Genomic DNA, 20,263 nt, shown 5'->3' with positions numbered 1-20,263 from the left:
ACAGTCAGACGGACATCACGTCTACTGCAAAGACACAGCGGCAAATATAACTACGACAACAACAACAACAACAAACTCAGCGACGACGTCGTCGTTACCCGTCGATTGTTGTACGGCATAAAAAGAGACATAGTAAGAGAGTGTATACTGTGTAAAAGATAAATGATTCAATTGTGTGAACGATTCTCCGCGGTGTTGTTAAAAAAGAAACTGTAGCACGGTTCCAATAGGACACCAAAAGTGCGACGTTTGCCCGCCATTGGTAAGAGAAACTCTAAAAGATGCTGGTTCGAGACTGTTCGTTATTTGAATTGACTGCTATGCTATACTATCATGAAGGCTAACTTGAATAGCTGAGCTGTAAACGGATTTCTTTAAATCGAACTAGCATCAGAATACACGGAGGAAATCACAGCAGTTTACATCAATTTATAAAAAAATCCACAAGTGTACAAGTATATTTAATAGTAACGATGATAATTGGCGAACATCTGTGGCGGCATAATGTGTTTCGGAGAAGTATTTGTCAGGTAACATATATATGTATGTATATATATATATATATACACATATATGTACATTATACATGTGTTTATTATATGTGCGCAATAAACATATAAACGGCCCGATCGTCATCTGCATTTCGTAAAATCGAAAAGGTTCGAATCCCTATATCGGAAATACTTCGGCAACAAACCTAACGTTGTTTCCATCCGAGGTTATCCTTGCCTTACACAGGGTCAAAGAAGCGAAACGCAATTTAATTGTCGTGGATCGTGTTTGAGACCGAAGCTACACACGGTGCCAATGTCAGCGTTAACAAAGAAAGCCGTTATTGTTGTTGTCTTTGTTGCTGAGATTCATACCACAATACCAGAGCTTAACAACTTCTTACGTACATAGATAATTTTATACACAAGAGAAGGACGACAAAAGATCTGATTATTTCGTTAACCAACTTGATGGATTGTGTAAATGACTAGTTTATTCTCACTGCAAAAAGTTGCACATACTCAAGTAGTGAAAACACAGTAAAAAGATTTTGTAACTTACTTTTTGTAAAAGCACGCTGTATTGTCCTTGTAAGCATAGTGCAGTCTATCTGCTTATGTTATTTTCCTTAGGGTGCTACCGCATTTGTATCTATTTGAATTTTTACGTAAAGACTTTTCTACGATGTTGTCTTTCACTTGAATCGTTGACTCTCAATAAAAATACTGAAGACGTTAATATTGGCCTTCAAGAAATTTAATTCAAAAAACAATTGTTAAAAAATTTATTACAGTTTGTTTCTTTGTTATTTGGTGCACACAATAACAAATTATTTAATATATGTCCCTTAATATCAGCTTTTACTGTTCCATTAATTAACACATTTTATCGGAATGTGTGATCCAATATCATGTTGTTTCAGGTATTGGCTTGTCATCTGATAGCTAGGCTGGAAGTTATGGAGTGTCCTCGGGACACAAAAAGTGTCGTAGGAGAAGTTCACCTCATGGAAGAAGACAATGACGAAAATGAAATTCTTGTAGATGCTAACGGTCAGTGGAGAATTTCTTGCTAATGTACTATAAACCTGTTCAAACAGACCCACTTCTGTGAAAGGCTAATGAGGCGGTACTTCTATAAATGTATAAATATGTAAGAAAAAATATCATAAATTTAATTTCGCCTTCAACCAAGCTCAAAGTAGTTAAAGCTCGCAGTGTTCGCCTAAACCGCTTGACATCTTCATTTATTACTGAATATATTTGTCCACTTTATAACAAGAAGTATGACCTTCTGATATTTTATCTCCGTAGAAGAACTGTTACAGGTGAAATTTTGCGTGGAAAAGGATAGTGTTGAATCTACTTTGGTCTATGATATGGTCTTTTCTTTTCTGAGTTGTCTTATACTATAATGCTTCATATGACAAGCAGTGACTAATGTTTTGAATCATTGAGCCATTCATAGCTTTTTATATGTATATATATAATCTGCGTGCATATTTGTTTCTAACTTAGTCATTTCATTTTAGGTCTGGATATTCCCCCCGGTGAAATATCCGTCTATAAAGATCCGAGTGGTGAATTAGTTCTTGTCGTGCATACGGACGACGCTGAGTCGAGTTCAAAGAAAGCATCCGACCAAGTTACATCTTCTAGCTTCGGGGTCGCTGAAGCAGTAAGGGGTCACACCGATCTCACCACCGTTGATGCGCCGGAAAACAGCCAAAGCGAGGTAGTAGGTAGTGAGGTAGTAGTATTATGATTCTACTGCTCGCGATAAAAAATATAGCTGAAAACGTCAAATAATGACGATGACGTAATTCAAATAATGGCACTTACACAAAGCTCTTATATTCAAATTATAGAGTTCCCAACATTGTGTAACAGCCGTTGAGGGCTTGCGATCACCATCAAGTCAGCATAACGAACACGACGAAGTAGAAGCTTTAGACCAACGTCAGGCTGATCGAACAAAGGTTTGTGGTTTTTTGTTTTCTTCCTTATCTGTAGATATAAAGTGTATTAATATGCCTTGAGCATTCCATAAGACATTTCGCATGAATCTAATATGGTTTGAGTGGCCTTGAGATATAGTCAAGTGTTGGTTTTAAGAAAGGCGTTATTGAAACATAGATGAATGTAGTGTGCTATTATTCATTTTAAAAAACCCATTAGACTTTTACATATATAAAGGTGCTAAATATAAAATCGAAGTATCATATAAGTTTGACTAACAGAGATGTTTAGAAAACCACTTCCACGATGGGTTAGGCGGAAGCTGAATCTAAATGAGACCTGAGTACAGTGCAGTTTTCTGTTTGAACACAATTGTACATGCTATTTAAGTTAACTTGAGTAGCTTGTATAACTTAGCTTTAGAGGAGTAGTTTCAGTGTCAGAAATATTAATTCACGGTGAAGAAATAACCAGCGGAAAACGCTTAAAAATTAATTTAATCCATTTTTGCTCTATCTTAGTCGGATACTTATATGTAAGAATGGGATAGAGCTTTGCGTTTGCCTCTTCTATGTAAAGCATGTAATGCACAAGAAACATTAATTCATATTTAAAATGAACTAGGAAAAACATGAGTACTTTTATGAATAATAAAACCTGTATAAAACAAATGAGTATATTTTTAGCGAGACAGCCTTACATAGCAGGCAACATGTCATAGCTATATATGTCACATAAGCGCATTCTGGATCAACAGCTTCGCAGTTCTATGAGGAATAACAGAGTTGAGGAATAACAGAGTAAGTTAGATTTTTATCTGATCATGGGGCGTCAACATACAACCGCTGTCTTATTTCCGAGAATCGTTCTTACCAAAAGAGTAGATCGCATGCTTAAGAAATGAACTGCTTAGTCAGGAATCAGCGTTCCAATCGTCCGATTATGCAGGATGATCTCGTAGATATTGTTTAGTTTTACTTTTCATAATTGGTTGACTCACTCAAAGTATTTCACGGTTTGGATATTTATGAAGGCAATCTTAGACCGTCTAGGATATTCTTGGTGTTCCTACGTATCAGCTGCTGTTACTGTGAAGATATGTTAACAAATCTACCCCATTATGTGCATGATTATACTCCAAACAGCGGTGATTCATCCTGCTCGTTGAATTGAACAATGCATGTAAGGCAAAGAAGCAACAACTGTTGTTTGTAGAAGAGTCTCGTCGATTTTGAAATATCAAAAATGTATAACACGTCTGCGAAGCTCTAAAGAACGATGATGATAGTAAATGGTTTACTTATTGTTTTGGTTAACTAGGAGAATGTGCTATCTAAACTTCGTGCCTTATCCTATTGAACCCACCGTCCCATACCCATCATACGACACGCTCAATTTTTATCTGTCTCATTTCACGTATAGATATGAGAATAACTTGAGTATTGTATACCCGCCACCTCCAGGCTGTCCCGATTGTTGACGAACCCATGGAGATAGACAATGACACGCAGTTTCCGGTGGAAACCATGGATTCAGATTCGGCCATGGCAACGCAAGACACTTCGCTTTCTACGGAGTCACCTACAGAAAATGTCCATCCCGGGAGTGGGGAAGAGATGGGAGAGGTTTTACAGCATGAAGAAGTTCAGGAATCATTACAGTCCAAAGCCGTTGAGAAGTCAGGGGGTCAGAACGATACTGTAAACGTGGTGTTATCAAATTCGGAGGAAACGATGGCCGAAGGGCCATGCAAATTCGCGGAAACGCCCAAATCTTCGGAGATATCGCGGTCAAGCAAGGCAGCTGACACCCCTGGACCTATCATAAAAGTAGATATATCACTGTCTTCTAAAGAGGTAGAGGAGTATTCGTCGGATGAGGACACAAATACCGCACTGCCGGCTGCAGACGGTGGAAGTCCCACACTATCTAGTGAGGATGGCCACTCCTCACTCAAAAGGGAGGAGGCAAGTGAAAATGAGGTAGTTACCAAGCCGTCGACAGGTATTGAAGTTACGGTCAAGTCAACTACAAGCGATACTGACAAGGCTGCAGGAGAAACGACAGAGGACGATTATCTAGGGCAAAGTAGCCAGCCAGTGCAACGATTTGACGATGATGATAAGGCGACTGCCGAATTACCTGGGGGAAGCTTTGCTCCGCTTTTGATATCGGGGAAACCGGATGAGAATCTGCTAATCAATAACAACAACAATAGAGAAAACAAGGGCCACCCAGAATCGAAAGCTATGGAGGTCAGTATCTTTTTTAAAACAGAAATAATAGGATGACATATGTTTGTGCTTACGGTTAATCCCGAAATTCCTTTCCGCACTTCTTCCTCAACTCCACCCCATAGATAACTTGACCGATGATTGGTACTTGTGTAAATCATATTTTCCAAACCAAAGAAATTGCGCCTAAAAATTGATTTATGCTTAAATGAGAACCAATGACAGTAATTATTTGTGGCTAAAGTAGTGCCCTCACTATTGTTTGTTCTCGTCTAATTGAAATCCTGCACAGTTATATTAACCTTGCATGTTGCAGAAAATATATTGAGTTGCAAAATATCTTGCAGGATTCAGTGCTTACGAGAAGAAAGGAAGTTTTCTATTCCTCGCTGTGAGCGAATAACCAGTTTGGCAAGTACTAATAACATCGCACCGTCATGTTTGTTAATAACAGTTCGTTGAAGTCTGACGGGGGTGGTAACAAACTATAGCTAACCCTTGGAGACGGCTAAGCAGGAACGTGACCACTCACAACGATGGCGAATTAGGTTGTATACTGCGTATTGCCAAAAGAATGCATTAAGGATAAGCGTTTGGAAATGGGTTGCTCACGCTCATATATAAAATTAATTGTGAGCTCGGCAGATACCGAGGATGCTTCCCTAGCCTAAACTGAGGGAAGTAAAAAGGTATTAGGTTAAAAGAGGTTGTAACGATATTTTTAATCTAATAGGTGGTTGATATGTAACTGTATAACTTGTAGATTACACCAAGCAGTGAAGACGCGATGGGGGTTGATGAAGAATCAGCAAACGCAGCTTCATCCGGCGATGCAGAATTATTGGCCGAAACTAGCCCTATATTGATGCCCGTGAGCCACACAGTGGATATTGAGGAGTCCAGGAAAGAAATACCATTTGCCCCTCTGGACCAATCGAGTAAGCAAAGAGTTTTGTCCGGTGTTGCTTCAGATCGTGGTGAGCAAAAGACAGACGAAATTGAAGAACCACCTAAAAAGAAACGCGGAAGGCCACCTAAAAAGCAGCATCAGCGAGGTGAAGGCGATAGGAAAGGACTACTCGATGGGTCGGCAATAAGCGCTTTAGCGCAGTCCCAGCCGGGCAACACCTTTCACATAAGGAAAGCCAATACCGACAACGGTGATAGTAAAGAGGTAATGAAATTCGAAGGATTTAAAGTGACTATTAAAATATTTTCTGATAAAGCAGATACTACAAGTATGTAGCATTGTGGGTTTGGTTTTCTATACTTATTCCATAGGTTTGTTTTTTTTTAATACAATGGTAATGCCGAAAGTTATTTTCAGTTCTTGAGCTTGTTTTCCGGTATAGATTTTTTCGGGTCCAGTGCTGTACAATGGGTTCAACCACCAACGAAAGTCTTCGATCGAATGCTATTTCCGTGTGCATTGTTAGACCACACTTTATAGGTCCAGTTAGAATTGTAGCGAAATCGATCTTAATATCAGTCGCGGAGGCTAATCCTGAAAAAAGTATTTAATTGGAGCAAACCTGTAACTTTCAAATTATGACTCATTGTTTCACGTTTAAGGGTCGGCATAAACAATGTACTTGCTGCACAGATGTAGGCATGCATATGTGTACACGTTTTATCGTGTATGATACAAATCGATAAACAAATTGCGTTTCAATATTTAGGCTCCCCGTCGCTCTGGGCGCGAGCGTCAAGTGAAACGGTATGAGGATTACATAGAGGATAACTGGGACGACGATGGTGAGGACGGCGAAGAGGGCGATGGACTAACGGCTCGGGAACGCAAGGAGTTGGACAAAAAGCTGCGAAAACAACGGAGCCTCAGTGGTAGACTTGGCCATGGGACGTCTCGTAATGCTGCCAGCTGGGTGAAAAAATGCAATAGTGAGTAATAGATAGTATTTTTTTGTCAGGAATTGTTTTATTTAGCAGGCAGTAGTGGACATGACACGAGATAGGTGTGAAAACTTACAATTTTTTTTATTTTGGGGAGCAAAAACGGCATGAAGTATCTACTATAATTAAGTTTGCTTCATCTGCGCAATTGAATGTTTTACTTATCATATCAACAGAAATGTATTATACTGATCCGAAGGCTTCGAAAATTCGATCTCGGCTAATTCTAGCTCAAAGCATGTGCAAATTTTCAAATTAATGCTTTTTCTAACACTGCATCTTGTTTTTTAACAATGATGTCAGTAATAATTGGCGAGACTGCCACCAGGGATGGTTCAAAGTTCAAGACTAAGAAGGCGGAACCTGTCCAGCAAATTGAGCAAGCTCCACCGCGACCATCACAGGTAGGCATTTTTTTTATAACTTTTCACTAAACCGATAGTCAGACAAAACTGTAACATTTTTTGAAAAAGTTTACTTCCTACTGTAAAAGTTTTCAAAATGCTTTTGCAATTATAGTATCAGTGTATTGTATCTTTTATCGAGGTTTGCGGAGTACGTTGTGTGCACATTTACGTACCATAAATTTCCTCGACAGTTATTAGCATAACGTTGTAAAATATCTAAACACCAAGTGGATGTTTTCCGCCGCCCCTAGCATTGCATTTAGTAAAAATAAAAAAATTCACACATACTTGTTTTTCAATGTCACTTCAAATCAATTGAACACTGTACATTTAGGACGTTAAAATTCTAACACAAGTAGAACACAATGGACAGTCATGGTAAATAGCATTGTTGGTTTCCTTACAGGCAGTTATTCGATATTATTTGCCCAAGAAAATGGTGGAGCCCGAGCCACCAGTCACACATTGCCGAATTATGTACAGGTGAGTATATATCCGCAATGTCTATGACTGGTTGTATCAATCTGCAAGACTTAATTTTTTATTGGGCTTTGTGATCTCAGAATAAGATATTTCAAAGCCCGTTTGCAGACTGCGTTTCTCGTGCATACTCTTTAGTAATTCTCTTTTGTTCTGCGCTATAGGCCCCAAGATACGTTCGGTGTTGACATGGCACAAAAACGAAAACGAGGCATGCAGGACGACTACACTTGCAGATGCCAGTACTGGACTAGCCGAATTAATAATTACATTCGTCATCTCCGCGACCATTGCCCATTCAGCAAGGATTTCTTTTCCTGGGATGAAGGCATGCTCAAAGAGGTTAGTGCGATTTTTTTTTAAGAACAAAGAACCGTTACGTGGTACATTTGCGAAAAACTTTGTATAAACAATATGGTAGCGTCGAGTCTTCATTAAACTAATTTAATTAGATAATTAAGCTAAATTTTATTTAATGCTTAGTTACTCACTTTATTAAATTAATTTAAAAACATTTCGAAGACGAATAATAATTCGTCTTAGAGGGTTCCAGCGTTTTGTGAATAGAATTGGGCCAATAACTTTGAGAATATAAAATTTTCGTATATTACGTGTATTAAAAGAAATATAATTCGCGCTTATTTCGTGGTGATGCGTTTTCTATGTATTTCTGGTAATATAAATATGGCAACTATTGGATATCTTATCAAAAAAGTACGAATCAGATCTTAATCTGCGATTGGCTCAAAACAGGAACATCAAAAACCCAACGAAAACTTCTATCAAGCACATCATATACAGGAATGTTTATTTTTAATTTCCATTTTGTTACAATTATTATCGTTTGCGTGATTCTTCATGTAACGTTATGAGAATTAGAAGCTACATTACAATTAAATGAGTGTACATTCTGAGCAATGTAACTTTGCTTATTAAAATCTTGACAATATATTGGTGCAATTTGCATATCTATGCGGTTTTCATGGCGCTTGTTATGTAAGTAAATTTTGTTGCTGAATTCGCAGACATCGCACTTGACGGTGTCCCAGTTGAAACCTAATTGGGCTCGTTCATAGCTGTCTTTTTGGAAATTACAAAAAGTCCACATAAGAAGTTAATGGTCCACCTGTTGGTATCATTAATCTGAAAGTTGTTGATAACTATTACAGTTATTGTATACTCACTATTACTATTAGTTAACTAGTTCATTTTTTCCAAAAACTTCTCAAAAATCACGTCGGCAACGTGTGGTTTGCTGTTTATATTCCAATATTTTTTATGATTAGCGTTTCAAAAATGGTATCATTGACGTTGTGTGGAAACTTGGTTATTTCTTAAAAGCTCTTTATTTCTCGTAAACCACAACGAAGATATTTTTATAACCAATTTAGGCTCTCAGGAACCTACGGATTTGTAGACATCGCTATTTGTAGTAATCAAGAAGGCAGACATTATTTTTTTCTTTGACCACAAAACGGGTTCAGAAGGTAAAATATTAGGTAAGTGTCGTTGTTATGTTTCAATATATATGCTATTACATGCCAATTCCTTCAGCCTTTTATCGGTATTTAGATGTTATCTAATCATTCTGGGCTTTACGAACTAGTCTCCCCGAAAAGGGAAATACCCGGTAATTAAGTTCTGTATTATAAGCGGCTATTGGCCTCAGAGCACTGCATATACGAATAGATGCGGATTTTATTTTGCTAATAAACTCTATGTATTTAACGTTCGCTACAAATTTTACTTAGATAATCTTTACTTCTGTTTATTAGCCAAACAAAGTCATGTGCGAATAAAATCTATTTTTGAGCTGATTTAGCCTCTTTTACTTGAGGTGTAAGTCAAACTTTTTTATCACGTGAAAAATATCTATCATATTACATCTGAATGTATATAGAGGGAAAACATGACTATAACATCCCTAGAATTGCCAAAGTCCAAAGTCGTAAAGAGTAACGTAAATAGTAGGATCGTATTTATGCGAATAAATTTGTGACTGTGAAGCTCAAAAACCCTACAAAAAAAAACAGTTAACTCAGAGAAATACTAAAAACTAAATAAAAATCGACTCAACAATCAAGGCTATAGAAATAATAATGAACAAGCTTCATAAAAAGTGTCAGCTAAGGAATTATAAGGTATGAAGCTATACTTACTCGTTCTCAATATTAATCCTGTCCAACTAAGAACATTGTTTTATGCGCCTTCTACCCTTACCTAAATTTCAATAAACATTACTACATTCGGAAAGCAGTTTTATCTGATAGCAGAAGGACGGGACAAAAAACCCAATTTTAACTATTTCGCCCTTTTACTTTCCTAAAGTCAATACAAGTATCAAGCTTTAAATTTACGTAGCCTGACAAATATAGAATACATTTAATGTGGGAAAGGTCGCCATTTGATACTTGAAACCAACACCATCATGTTTCTTTTTACGTCAAACCTGTTTGATTCACGGTGTTTCCTATTTGACAATGCTTACTGTTATAAGATGACACAATTACAGTTTCCCAAATGTTTCTTTATGAGATTTCGGTACCTCCGTCTTACAAAATTTTTGGTTTCCTATTTCTGTTTGGCTTCACTCTTGAAATATGGTGTACCACGTTGCTTACGCTCTGTTCATTGACCTATTTGAAACTAATTTGTTTATTATTCTGTGAAATGTATCTTGGTTTATTTTCGCTAAATGTAGTACTTGCTACGTTGCACATTTTGGTCAATCTGATGACTGTGCACGTTGAGCAGTACACCGTCATTTAACTGACGGTCAACGGCCCTGCTACGAGTTTTGTGTGCTTCGATATACAGCAATATAATACATATTGTATACCAACATGCACTAGTTGGTGTATATCAAAGTGTGAAAATAGATCAAGTAAAGACAATAACTCGTCTGTCTTCTTGTAAATGTAAATAGTCATGCAGAAGATGTTAATTCGGATCAGGATCTTGTCTAACTGTCTTGCATGTCTTCGGGGGTGGCGGGGAAAGACGTCGTCATCTTTACCATCAACGCAGAAGTGGTTCCGTAGAGATCCCTACAACACGAAATCCTCCTCGCTGATGTTTCGCTATTCGGCGAAATTTGCGTCCATAAACGATTGCCAAAGATTCAATACATAGTAGTGGTAATAAAGTTGGCGATCTATAGTCCTTGTTGATGCTTATATGTTGGAGTATTTATATTGACAGATACGGTGATAGGTTGTCCTACAGCGCCATGGAAAGCCAGCCAAGGATCATGAGCATTCCCCCGTAGGGTGTTACATGCCGCACACGGGTATCGTTTGTTAGCGCTCGATAGTAGCATGTACCGCAGAAGAGCAGCGTACCAACCGATAGAAGCGATCCAGTCTGCAAAGATGGATATTAAAATGGTAGTTAGCAACCCGTACATACGCGGCATAGACAGTAACGACAATGCATTAGAACTCTACAGAACTCTACTATAACTAACCGTAAGAACTGATTGAAACATTGCGACAGCGATCCAATGCAGGAGCTTCTATTTTTCATAATCAGAATTGTTTTTATTGATATTTGACTCGACTAGTTCACATACTTCTGGTAGAATTGAAAATCGTCAGTAAAATGAAGGAACCCTGCTTACAATGAATGGTCTCCTGGAAAGCGGTACTCCTAGAAGAGCTAGGCTGTGAATGAAGTGGTAACTATTCGTGCGATCGTAAATCTCCTTGCGTTGCTCCTCAATGTCTTCACGACGGTACACCACTATAAAATGGTGAAGAATAGTATGCCATTAAAATTGTGATGTATTTATTAGTGTTTAGTGGTCTCTTTCGCTACCGACAAAAGTGCACTTGCATGGTATTTTAAATTTATGGAACTAGACAAAAAAAAGTAAGAAGCTTTTCAGAGGATTACTGACCATGCGCGTACTACACAATATGTGTGTATAAAGAAAATATAAAATATGCTTACCATGAGCTCCGTATGCGCCCATGGCAACGGCGAGAGCACCGGACAGACCGGCAATACAAATAAATGGTGAACCCGTCCGTGCTAAACCACGTACGGCCTTCGCGATAGCTCGATCAACCTCAGAGGTGATAGCTTCAGGACGTATTCCTCCACCGTTATTACCCGCGGCACCTAAAATAATCGCATATCAGCAACGACAAATATTGGCCGCCATCGAATAAGATTTCGTTGCATTCGCGCTTCTAAGTGAACAGAGCTCAGTTTACCCCAATATGGAAGTCAGAGCTTATTTTGATGTCAAAGTTCGTTATAGCTCTCATGAGAAGTTGAACGCATTATTGTTTAACGAACATTAAAATAACAAATGCCAGTCATTACCATTGACATGATTTTGGGTTATGTAGCGATATAACTTATATACGTCAGTCAAGCAGTGAAAGCTCACATCGGAAGAAGTGAAGCTTCTATTGGATGGTTGCAGCCTGAATCAAATCAGTCATCATTAGTCAATCAAATAGGATGGATCCGAACAATGGGTGTCAACAAAAAGATCATACCACAAGTGCTGTATGTCTATCTCAATAGCTAAGAAGGCTCACACCGAATAACGTCACAATGCGAGTAGAATTTTGTTGCAAGCTCATTATTTGCTCTATCCATATTCTACTACGCTACCCTTAAAGAATCCATAGACGCTGCGCGAGACGACGTTCTCAGTCAATGCAGCTTGTACTTGCGAGAGCAGTGACATGGTCGTGTCGGGAACGGTGCAAAGTAAGCCCTCCTTTTCGGTTGTCGTGGTGGCGGTGGAAACGACGGCAACCAGCACGGGAATCTCTGTGTGCAATGAAGACATACGGCACTACACAGTAAAATTGTATTAGTGATGGACGATACACAAAGGGAAGCCCAAAGGAATAGCACTTAATTTTTGTTGGCAAAGAAGCGTTCTTATTTACTGGCGTGTTTGTACAGCAGCAGAATCAGTCGAAAACACCAACCTGCAACCGAGGGCGAAACTGCCAGGGATCAGTCAGGTCGGATGTATCACATAACATTAAATGCAATAGAGCCAGGATCATCATCAGCATTATGAGCAGCAGCAGCAGCAGCATCAACAACACAACAGTCAGGAGCAGACGATAGGCAACAGTGGAAAGCGAGGAAATGCTACCGACCGAGCTAGCAACTGCCCTCTCACTTTTTAGAGCTGTGTAACAACAGCAACTCGGCTGCTACTGCTACAGCCTTTTGCTGTCAAATGAGGGCGGTCGCTCACGCGGCCAGCTAAAGCCATCTCCCAGTATCCCCGAGACATTACAAGGAGCATATGAATGAATGAATGTTTTATCTGAGCGGTGTCTTATAGGGCGTTCGAATATATGTATCATGACTGGCTCTCTGAGAGTATGCTAGCCTTTTGCAATAGTTATATTGATTATAAGAAATAATAATAATGGAATAACGCTGTTTGAGCTCTGGTTTGAGAAACCTTTGTTGCTCGGGATAGGCGTCATGGATACAGAAATAAAACACTTATAACAACTGTCTTGTCTTCAAAGGCAAATGAACTTTACTTGGGCCTCGACTCATCTATATGTAACTTTTTTCAGACAGCTGTGTGTATCATTGTTTCTGTTAACCACTTAGAAATTGAATCCGTAGGTAACAAAGGGTCAGAAACAAGGCGTTTCCAAGAAGATGGATGTGAAAACGGTGCCAGCTACACTAATTGGCGGAGTAGCTGTGTCTGAGGGCAGAAATGATGTGTCAGGACAATACACTCATAGCAATGCAAAAGAGATCAAGGACAGCGCAAAGGGAAATGCTCTTGCCAAGCCGCCAATCGAACCTAGGGACGGAGGGTCTACAGTTGCACCGGTTAGTTGAAGTTCAGAGCAAATAACGGGAACAAGTTAAGTGCGACGCCATTAAATTATTCACACATTGTTTCACTTTACAGGCCTTAAACTTACTTAGGTACAGCAAAGCACCCAAGTGGGTACGTTTAGGGTCACCTATAGCTACGTCCACATGCACATTTGTTTCCTAAAAAGCAGCGCGTTATTGACATAGGTGCTTAGGCCTCCATCCGTTGTTTTATGAGTCTTTATGATTATCTAGGACAATTTTCATAGATTTTTTTTGGGCATTATAATGCGTACACGTTATTATAGAGTGATTTTCGTACTGGTTGCCTATCTGTAAGGACTTTCCATTTTTTTGCTATGTTATTTGGTTTCAGGTCTCTCGCGGAAAATATCGTCGAGGAGGAGCCTGTGCCGGCGACGATCGGCCAACGCCAGGCGATGAAGTTGGCGATGCCACGGTATCCGCCAGACTTGGTTTCCGGAAGCATGACATTGTCTGGGCGGACCTTGGCAAAGGAGTGCACTGGCCTGCACTCGTGCTTAGCATTCGCAACCGTGGCTTGCAGGTAATTGAATATTCGTGTGCTATCTTTTAATTTCTATGGTATCATATAATATTATATTAAAAGACTGAAACATAGTGATCGTTTGAAATTAGTTTCTAATTTTCTGTGTCCTGCCAAATGTTTACTTACTTTGAAATATGACATCTGAAATTATCCAGTTGTTGTAAGCTGCCTATTTTTATTGTAAAAACTATAACTGTGGGCGCTTGTACAATACTGTTTTCTACACTGCACTTTATTATGTTGTATCTGGCCTTATTCGAATTGGTACAGGGTAAGGCGCGGGTGAACACGATGCAAGTGAAGGTCTATCTGGTTCACGACGGAGAGACGCGGACTCTTCCTATATCAAAAGTAGGTGTTTTAATGATAAGTGTGGCATCGTCATGCCACGTTTCAGACAACTCAATTAGAAGGAAAAAGACGTCTGTGTGATACAGTTTATGCGATTGTCATGTACGTACCTCGATAAATGAAACGTTTACGGAGCTTTCGAAGGAAAGGTTGCTTTGATAGAATATACTGGGGCTAGAAACAGCAAGAATAATTAACTGTCGCTTCCGCTTTTTTCAATTTCTTTTCGTTCAGGTTGACGGCTTCGATTCTGCACGCCGTCATAATTATTTAGAAATTGGACGGGGAGGTCGCGGGGCACTCGCGGTAGACCACGCGAGGGCCGCCCAGAAAGCAGACAAGTTTCTCCGCGAGAGAGTTCTAGGCACCAACATCGATCCCATAAGGTTCTTCTGTCTTGGTACGGACGTGCACCTTTCTGCATTTTTGTACTCGTGCCGTGTCATTTATCTAGTCTTTGGAACCAGAATGTTTTTAGCACTTGTCATAATGTAAGTACCACGCGATTTTTGTTGTGGTGTTTTATTAATAATCATTCTGTGCACTATCAGGTGAAACAAAACTGATTGAGGATCAGGAGAGTTCAACATCTTCATCCGATGAAGATGAGGGTGTTACTGAGGAGATTGGGGGTGATGGTGCAGGAACACCGCCGAAGTGGGCGTTACCCGAAATCGAGCTAGACCCCGTAACAGCAGGCGACCAGCAGAAGAACAACGGGTTAGTTTTCTTAAACAAAAAGTGAGATTATATATGTCGTTATTTTGTAAATACGATGAAGTAATAATTAAATGTTCTATTTCAGTGGCAGCAGCAATAGCGGTAACGATATAGTGCAAGCGTTGCATATCGTTAAGAAGGCGAAGCGGCGTCGCAAGTTAAACAACAATGCCCTCGTAGAATTTATTGTCAATGGAAAAGTTGAGCCGCACCTCGTTGGCATCTATAGGTTAGTTATATAGCTACATAACTAATAGAAAATAAATAAATAAATAAATATATATATAAAGGAAATTTAATTACTCTGAAGAATGAGTATAGTAAGATCATCTTTTATAGTCACAGGCAACCCGCCAGTATCGTGCGCCTATAAACTCATTAGCCTATTTTATTTAAAAATAATTGTATGTACATTCTGCTCAGCTTTTCATGTCTACGCGCATAAAAAATTCAGATTCAAGGTTTCGGGCACTGGTTAAACGTAAGGAAAAAACTTCGCTGTGTATATGAAGGACGACCAAATGTTTTCAACGATAATTATCCCTCAAAGTATGTGATTTGTAAAAATTTTCAGGGGAACGGTTCCTTCTGAACGTCATGCTTCATTTATGAGTGCGGACGAAGCTCGTCGTAGCGCGCTCAAGAAAAGTACGTCATGGGGCCCCGTTGATGATGTGGGCCAACAGGAAGCCGTCTTCGAGTATTGTGAAGATCTTATTCAGCGGTCCGCTGGTGATAGTGAGGGCACTCCTGGCTCTGAGAGTGGCAGCGAGCAACTCGATAAACATACCTACGCCTTTGAAGTCTTTTGTCCGGAAGCTATTACAAAAGCAATTTCAAGGCTAGCACGTGTTGGCATGGAAACAGCGGCCCAGTTATTTCTCAAAGGTACAATTTGCGCGCTTACAACAACGAGGAAAATCAGTGCAACAATTTCTTGCGTGTGTATTGCATATACCTTTGTGTTAATGGCATTCTTTTGGGTTTTTGTTTTAATTTAGAAGTTGAGAGGTGAAAGAAGGTGGCCATGGATTCCAGGGAAGTTCACTAAAAAAATCTATAGATTTCAAAATATCTCTTAGATCTTGCTCTTATTATTCGTATGTTGACAGCACAATGTCTTGATGATATTGCGATTCCCCGTTACTTTCCATCTTATTTTCTGCAGGTCATGAACAGAGCAAGCAGTTTAGTGAAATCCAGGACATAGCCACAAAGGAGCAGGAATTGGAACGCGCTGCGCAAAAAAGCAAAGAAGAAGCAATAGAACGGGAACGACAGGCCAAGACTACGACGGCTACTGATATCATCGCCAGTACTGGCAACCAGCAAAGTGTGTCCGAAGACATTGCGCAGGACCGTGGAGAGGCCGAAGTGGGCGAAAAGAAAAGCGTTGAGGGCGAGGGTCGGTCAGAACAGCTGAACACCGGTGATGTCGTTCGTGAAGAACTCGAACGACTGGGCGTTGACCAAAAGTTATTAGAGGTACTCGACAAGGACGATGCTTAGATGGATTCAAACAAACATTAATTTTTCGGGGAAAACTCGTAGCAAAGAGAATCCGAGCTGATTTCTACACTGGCCTATTCGCGACGAATTTAACATTCGTTACAGACCTTACATTTGCTGTAACGGAAGCAGACATATTCCATAAAATTTTTATCTAGCTTCGCAACTATGCGTATCTAGCAGGACATCGAGCGCCGACTAGACTCAATTGTGCAGTTGAAGATATTCATCTTGCGAACAGAACCACCTTATAGTGGGCGGCTCTCAGTCTTCGCTATTTTGAACCCTGACCAGGCGTATGTCTACATTAGTGTATAGGAGAGAATGCGACTATTGGCAGACAATGAGCGCAACAAAGCCTCGCGTAACAACTATCCGGTTTGCCCCCTGAAGAACACTCCATTAGATCCTAATACATATATGATCCATTGTTGTAACAAAACAATCGGCTTTGTAAAGCGGAAGTCAGCTACTTGGTGCCGACGTTTTGACAGATGAGTCTATCATAGTATGCATACAGTTTAGCTGCACCTCGTACGACTCATGTCGAAGTGTATTGTCACATGTAAATTTATACAGATTAGTCGTAGCAAGGTTTAGCAACCGGCTCTTTCTATATTTTCGAACTTAGCCGCGATTGTACTCTATCGTAGTCCAGGGATGAACAATAGCAAAAACAGGCTCAAGTTAACCCTGCGTCCGTTTCTTAACGTGTGCGACAAACATCTCTGTTATGAAGCCACAACCACAGTTAAATATCTTGAGTCCTGCTTTACCTATCGTGTGCATTGTTGTGTTCTAATGGATCTATCCTGCAAGATGCTTCAACTACAATGGCCGGATCAGCACGCCCGTTATTAGCATTCAAGGCTGAACTCATTCATCTTCGACAAGCATTGTTGTCGACTTCTTGGGTCAGACAGTATGTAAACGTTCTCCCATAGAAAGCATAACCAAGTATAGCGTATTATTATTATACGTATAGTCAGAGTAACTGTTTTGTAGTCCTGTCATTAATTCATTCATTCATACTTCATTCTGGCTTCAGTTAGCACAAATATGCATGCCGTACGTGTTTAACTTTTAGATACTACCAAAAACAAAAAAAAGTTGTTGGACTAGGAGTGATTATACAGCAACTACTTTACAATTAAATTCAGATGTAACTTTTTTTTTAAATAATCAGATCAAGTTGTATGAAAACACCGACCTTTGTGTTCTTTACCATTTTAGCACACGACTCCCCAAAATATTGTTTATTGACCGAGCGTACGGTTTTTTTTGTAACTTTGGTTTCATTGTTACTTTCGAAGCTCAAGCTTTTGTTAAAGTGACGCAAAGTGCAGCGAGATTGAAATATTCGTGCACACGTACATACAGAAGCACACCACTGTATTGGCACAAATATTTCATTAAGTTCTGTCCGTGCATTCTACAGAACTAATGAAGCAATCTTCATAGGTCTCATTCACAATATGCCTATCCTTTATGTTAGTCAGTGGAAATATATATATATATATATATGAAAGGTACCATTTTTGTTATTGTCAATTATCAATGAATGTATTAGCAACCGAAAAAATAATAATGACGATAACTATATAAATAATAAAATAAGCGAGATTTTGTACGACAGGCGTTTTGTCACATTGTTAAATTTGCCGAAAAACAAACTTACAGGCTTAAGTAGATAAGACCAGGGGGACGTTGAGTTTTTTTTACAAGATACACTAGATATCTCTATCTGTCGGAAGTATACTTGCACATTATTATTATAACAGATACATTATCTGATAGCATGGAATAGATTTTGTTCATGATTTGTTAATAATTATCTGGCATTTTTAAATGTGTGCGTAAAGGATTATTGAAACAGGTTATTTACTCACTGGTGTATTTACAGGTCTTCAAAAAATAGGAATCGCCAACATTCAGCAGCATGGATTAATGTATACATAAACACACAAAATAACCACAAATAATATGGCAGAGACATGAGAAATGAAGGATTTTTTAACAATGAGAGCCCAAGTAAAGTTGTAGTATTGGTCATAGGTAACTCTTGACAATTGACGGATATTCTCTCCCCTATAGGTCTGCCTGGAAGTCGTAGTTCTATGATTTTTTACGTCACATGATAAGATTAGTACCAACTATGCATAGTTAACCTGAGTGTAATAACGATTGATGATTTTTTCAGGGTTTTGTTGTCATCAGTTCGTCCAAAATGTCAACGATAAAAATAACCGCACCGTTTCTTTTAAATTTATTGTTTAAAAATATTTATTTTATTTTTTATTGTTTTTTTATGATTTATTATTATATTTTTATTATTTGTTATTATATTTATTGTTATTATATTTAAATGTGGCCCCAGCATTTTGTTTTTAAAAAGGCTTCCTCTCGCTTTCTTAGAAAGCCGCAGGAAAAGTGATTTAGTTGTTTACTTGTTGTCTAGATCTACGTAGATAAAATTTACTTAATAATATGTAAGAGCGTAATTTTTAAGTGAAATAGGCTACATTTCTCTCGGAAAGAGAATTGTGTTCGGGGGTCCTACCTGCCTTCGTAAAGCACTTAGCCAAGTGTTAACTACCCTAGGCTGTTTAATCTTTAAGCTTATAAAACTGAGATAGCTTGGCTTCAATATAGTCTTTAGCATAACGGTTAAAGGCGACCTTACCTTCGAGCAGACTTTTAGGGTACTCTGAATTCCTATTGAACAATTTAAGTTAACAATTTGATAACCGAATATGGTAGGAACTGTACCAGTCGGGCCATTATATCGTGGTAGTCTGTTTCCATGTAGGTTTAGATATCAATAAGACAGACTGTATCGCTTTAAAAAAATATTTTTTTTTTTATCGTTGTGGTGATAAAACAGGTTTATGAGTATGCTTAGAATGCTGCTCAGCTTTATATTCCAGGATGTGTACGCATACACCATGCACTTTCTTCTCCTTATATTCGATCTTCTGACACTCCATATGTGCTTGCGGAGGTTCTGTGCTGTTAAGGACGCCGTTATCATTGTTTCGACGGGTGGGGTTCCAGTTGGCCCCTAGACTTCTTTTCCTCCCATTGATATGGGGGTAGAGCGGCCTGTGCGAATTCTGTCGATCAACATTTTGCGAACTTTGATATAAACACTAATTCCTCTCTTTCATTTCGGAAAGTGACTATCAATCAGCAGCAGACATTTGCAAATAGGCTTCATTATGGTGTGTTAACAAGCGTTTTATTCATTCCAGCAATCAACTACTACACCTGGTTACCGATAAAATAAAGCTGAGTCTGAAAATTAAATCATTTTCATATGGTTTGTTTTTGACCCAAAAAAAATAACTGGACTAAACCTGACAACTCATTTCTTGTACTGATTTTCTGCAGTAACCTCGCCTCTACGGCACTGGTCACCAATTAACGCTTTCCAATAGAGGCATAAACTAATTTGTCCATATTTTTTTTAAGTAATCACGAAGGAGAGCTTGTTCAAATTAAAAAAAAATAGGCTGTTCACGAGTATGCCACTGCACCACTAATTCTTTTAAAATTAAAAAGTGAGTATTTAGGTTCGCTCGTTTTTATATAGGTCAGGTGTTCAAACTTTTTCAGCTTAGTATACTGAATAAGTCCTAAATGGCTTCTATATGGGGACGCATAGTAAGAACTCGAGATGAAAAGTGACTGAATGTTGCATGTGATTCTTTAAGTTCATTCACTGCACTCTTTAGCACCTAACTTAGGCTTCCTTAAGGATCATGAAACTAGTTATATTTAGAAAAGTATTACATATATTTACATATATGT

The 20,263-nt window shown here is 38.9% G+C and overlaps 2 protein-coding genes across 3 annotated transcripts; one reads left to right on the top strand and one right to left on the bottom strand.

The window, feature by feature from the left end:
* Positions 1-82: 82 nt before the first annotated feature.
* Positions 83-18,083, top strand: LOC111272797 (uncharacterized). The gene is made up of 18 exons (XM_022854421.2): positions 83-262; positions 1,415-1,544; positions 2,024-2,226; positions 2,360-2,470; positions 3,914-4,705; positions 5,448-5,858; positions 6,364-6,583; positions 6,899-6,999; positions 7,409-7,485; positions 7,647-7,824; positions 13,099-13,314; positions 13,679-13,870; positions 14,144-14,224; positions 14,459-14,624; positions 14,776-14,944; positions 15,030-15,173; positions 15,519-15,832; positions 16,113-18,083. Exons 2-18 carry the CDS (start codon positions 1,451-1,453, stop codon positions 16,451-16,453), a joined length of 3,810 nt encoding a protein of 1,269 aa, XP_022710156.1. The 5' UTR covers positions 83-262; positions 1,415-1,450; the 3' UTR covers positions 16,454-18,083.
* LOC111272799 (transmembrane protein 256 homolog) lies at positions 8,260-12,558 on the bottom strand. Of its 2 annotated transcripts, none has more exons than XM_022854422.2 (5): positions 12,435-12,558; positions 12,109-12,295; positions 11,434-11,604; positions 11,102-11,223; positions 8,260-10,845 (listed from the first exon to the last, which is right to left on the bottom strand). In XM_022854422.2, the coding sequence occupies exons 1-5, from the start codon at positions 12,546-12,548 to the stop codon at positions 10,702-10,704; spliced, it is 738 nt and encodes a 245-aa protein (XP_022710157.1). In that variant the 5' UTR covers positions 12,549-12,558; the 3' UTR covers positions 8,260-10,701. The 2 variants fall into 2 exon arrangements, with proteins under 2 accessions (XP_022710157.1, XP_022710158.1); XM_022854423.2 differs by having other exon boundaries at positions 12,109-12,270; positions 12,435-12,531.
* Positions 18,084-20,263: the final 2,180 nt, after the last annotated feature.

Source organism: Varroa jacobsoni, unplaced genomic scaffold, assembly GCF_002532875.2.
Source record: "Varroa jacobsoni isolate VJ856 unplaced genomic scaffold, vjacob_1.0 contig03315, whole genome shotgun sequence".
Lineage (NCBI taxonomy): Eukaryota > Metazoa > Arthropoda > Arachnida > Mesostigmata > Varroidae > Varroa > Varroa jacobsoni.
This window is presented reverse-complemented; position numbering and strand designations above follow the sequence as displayed.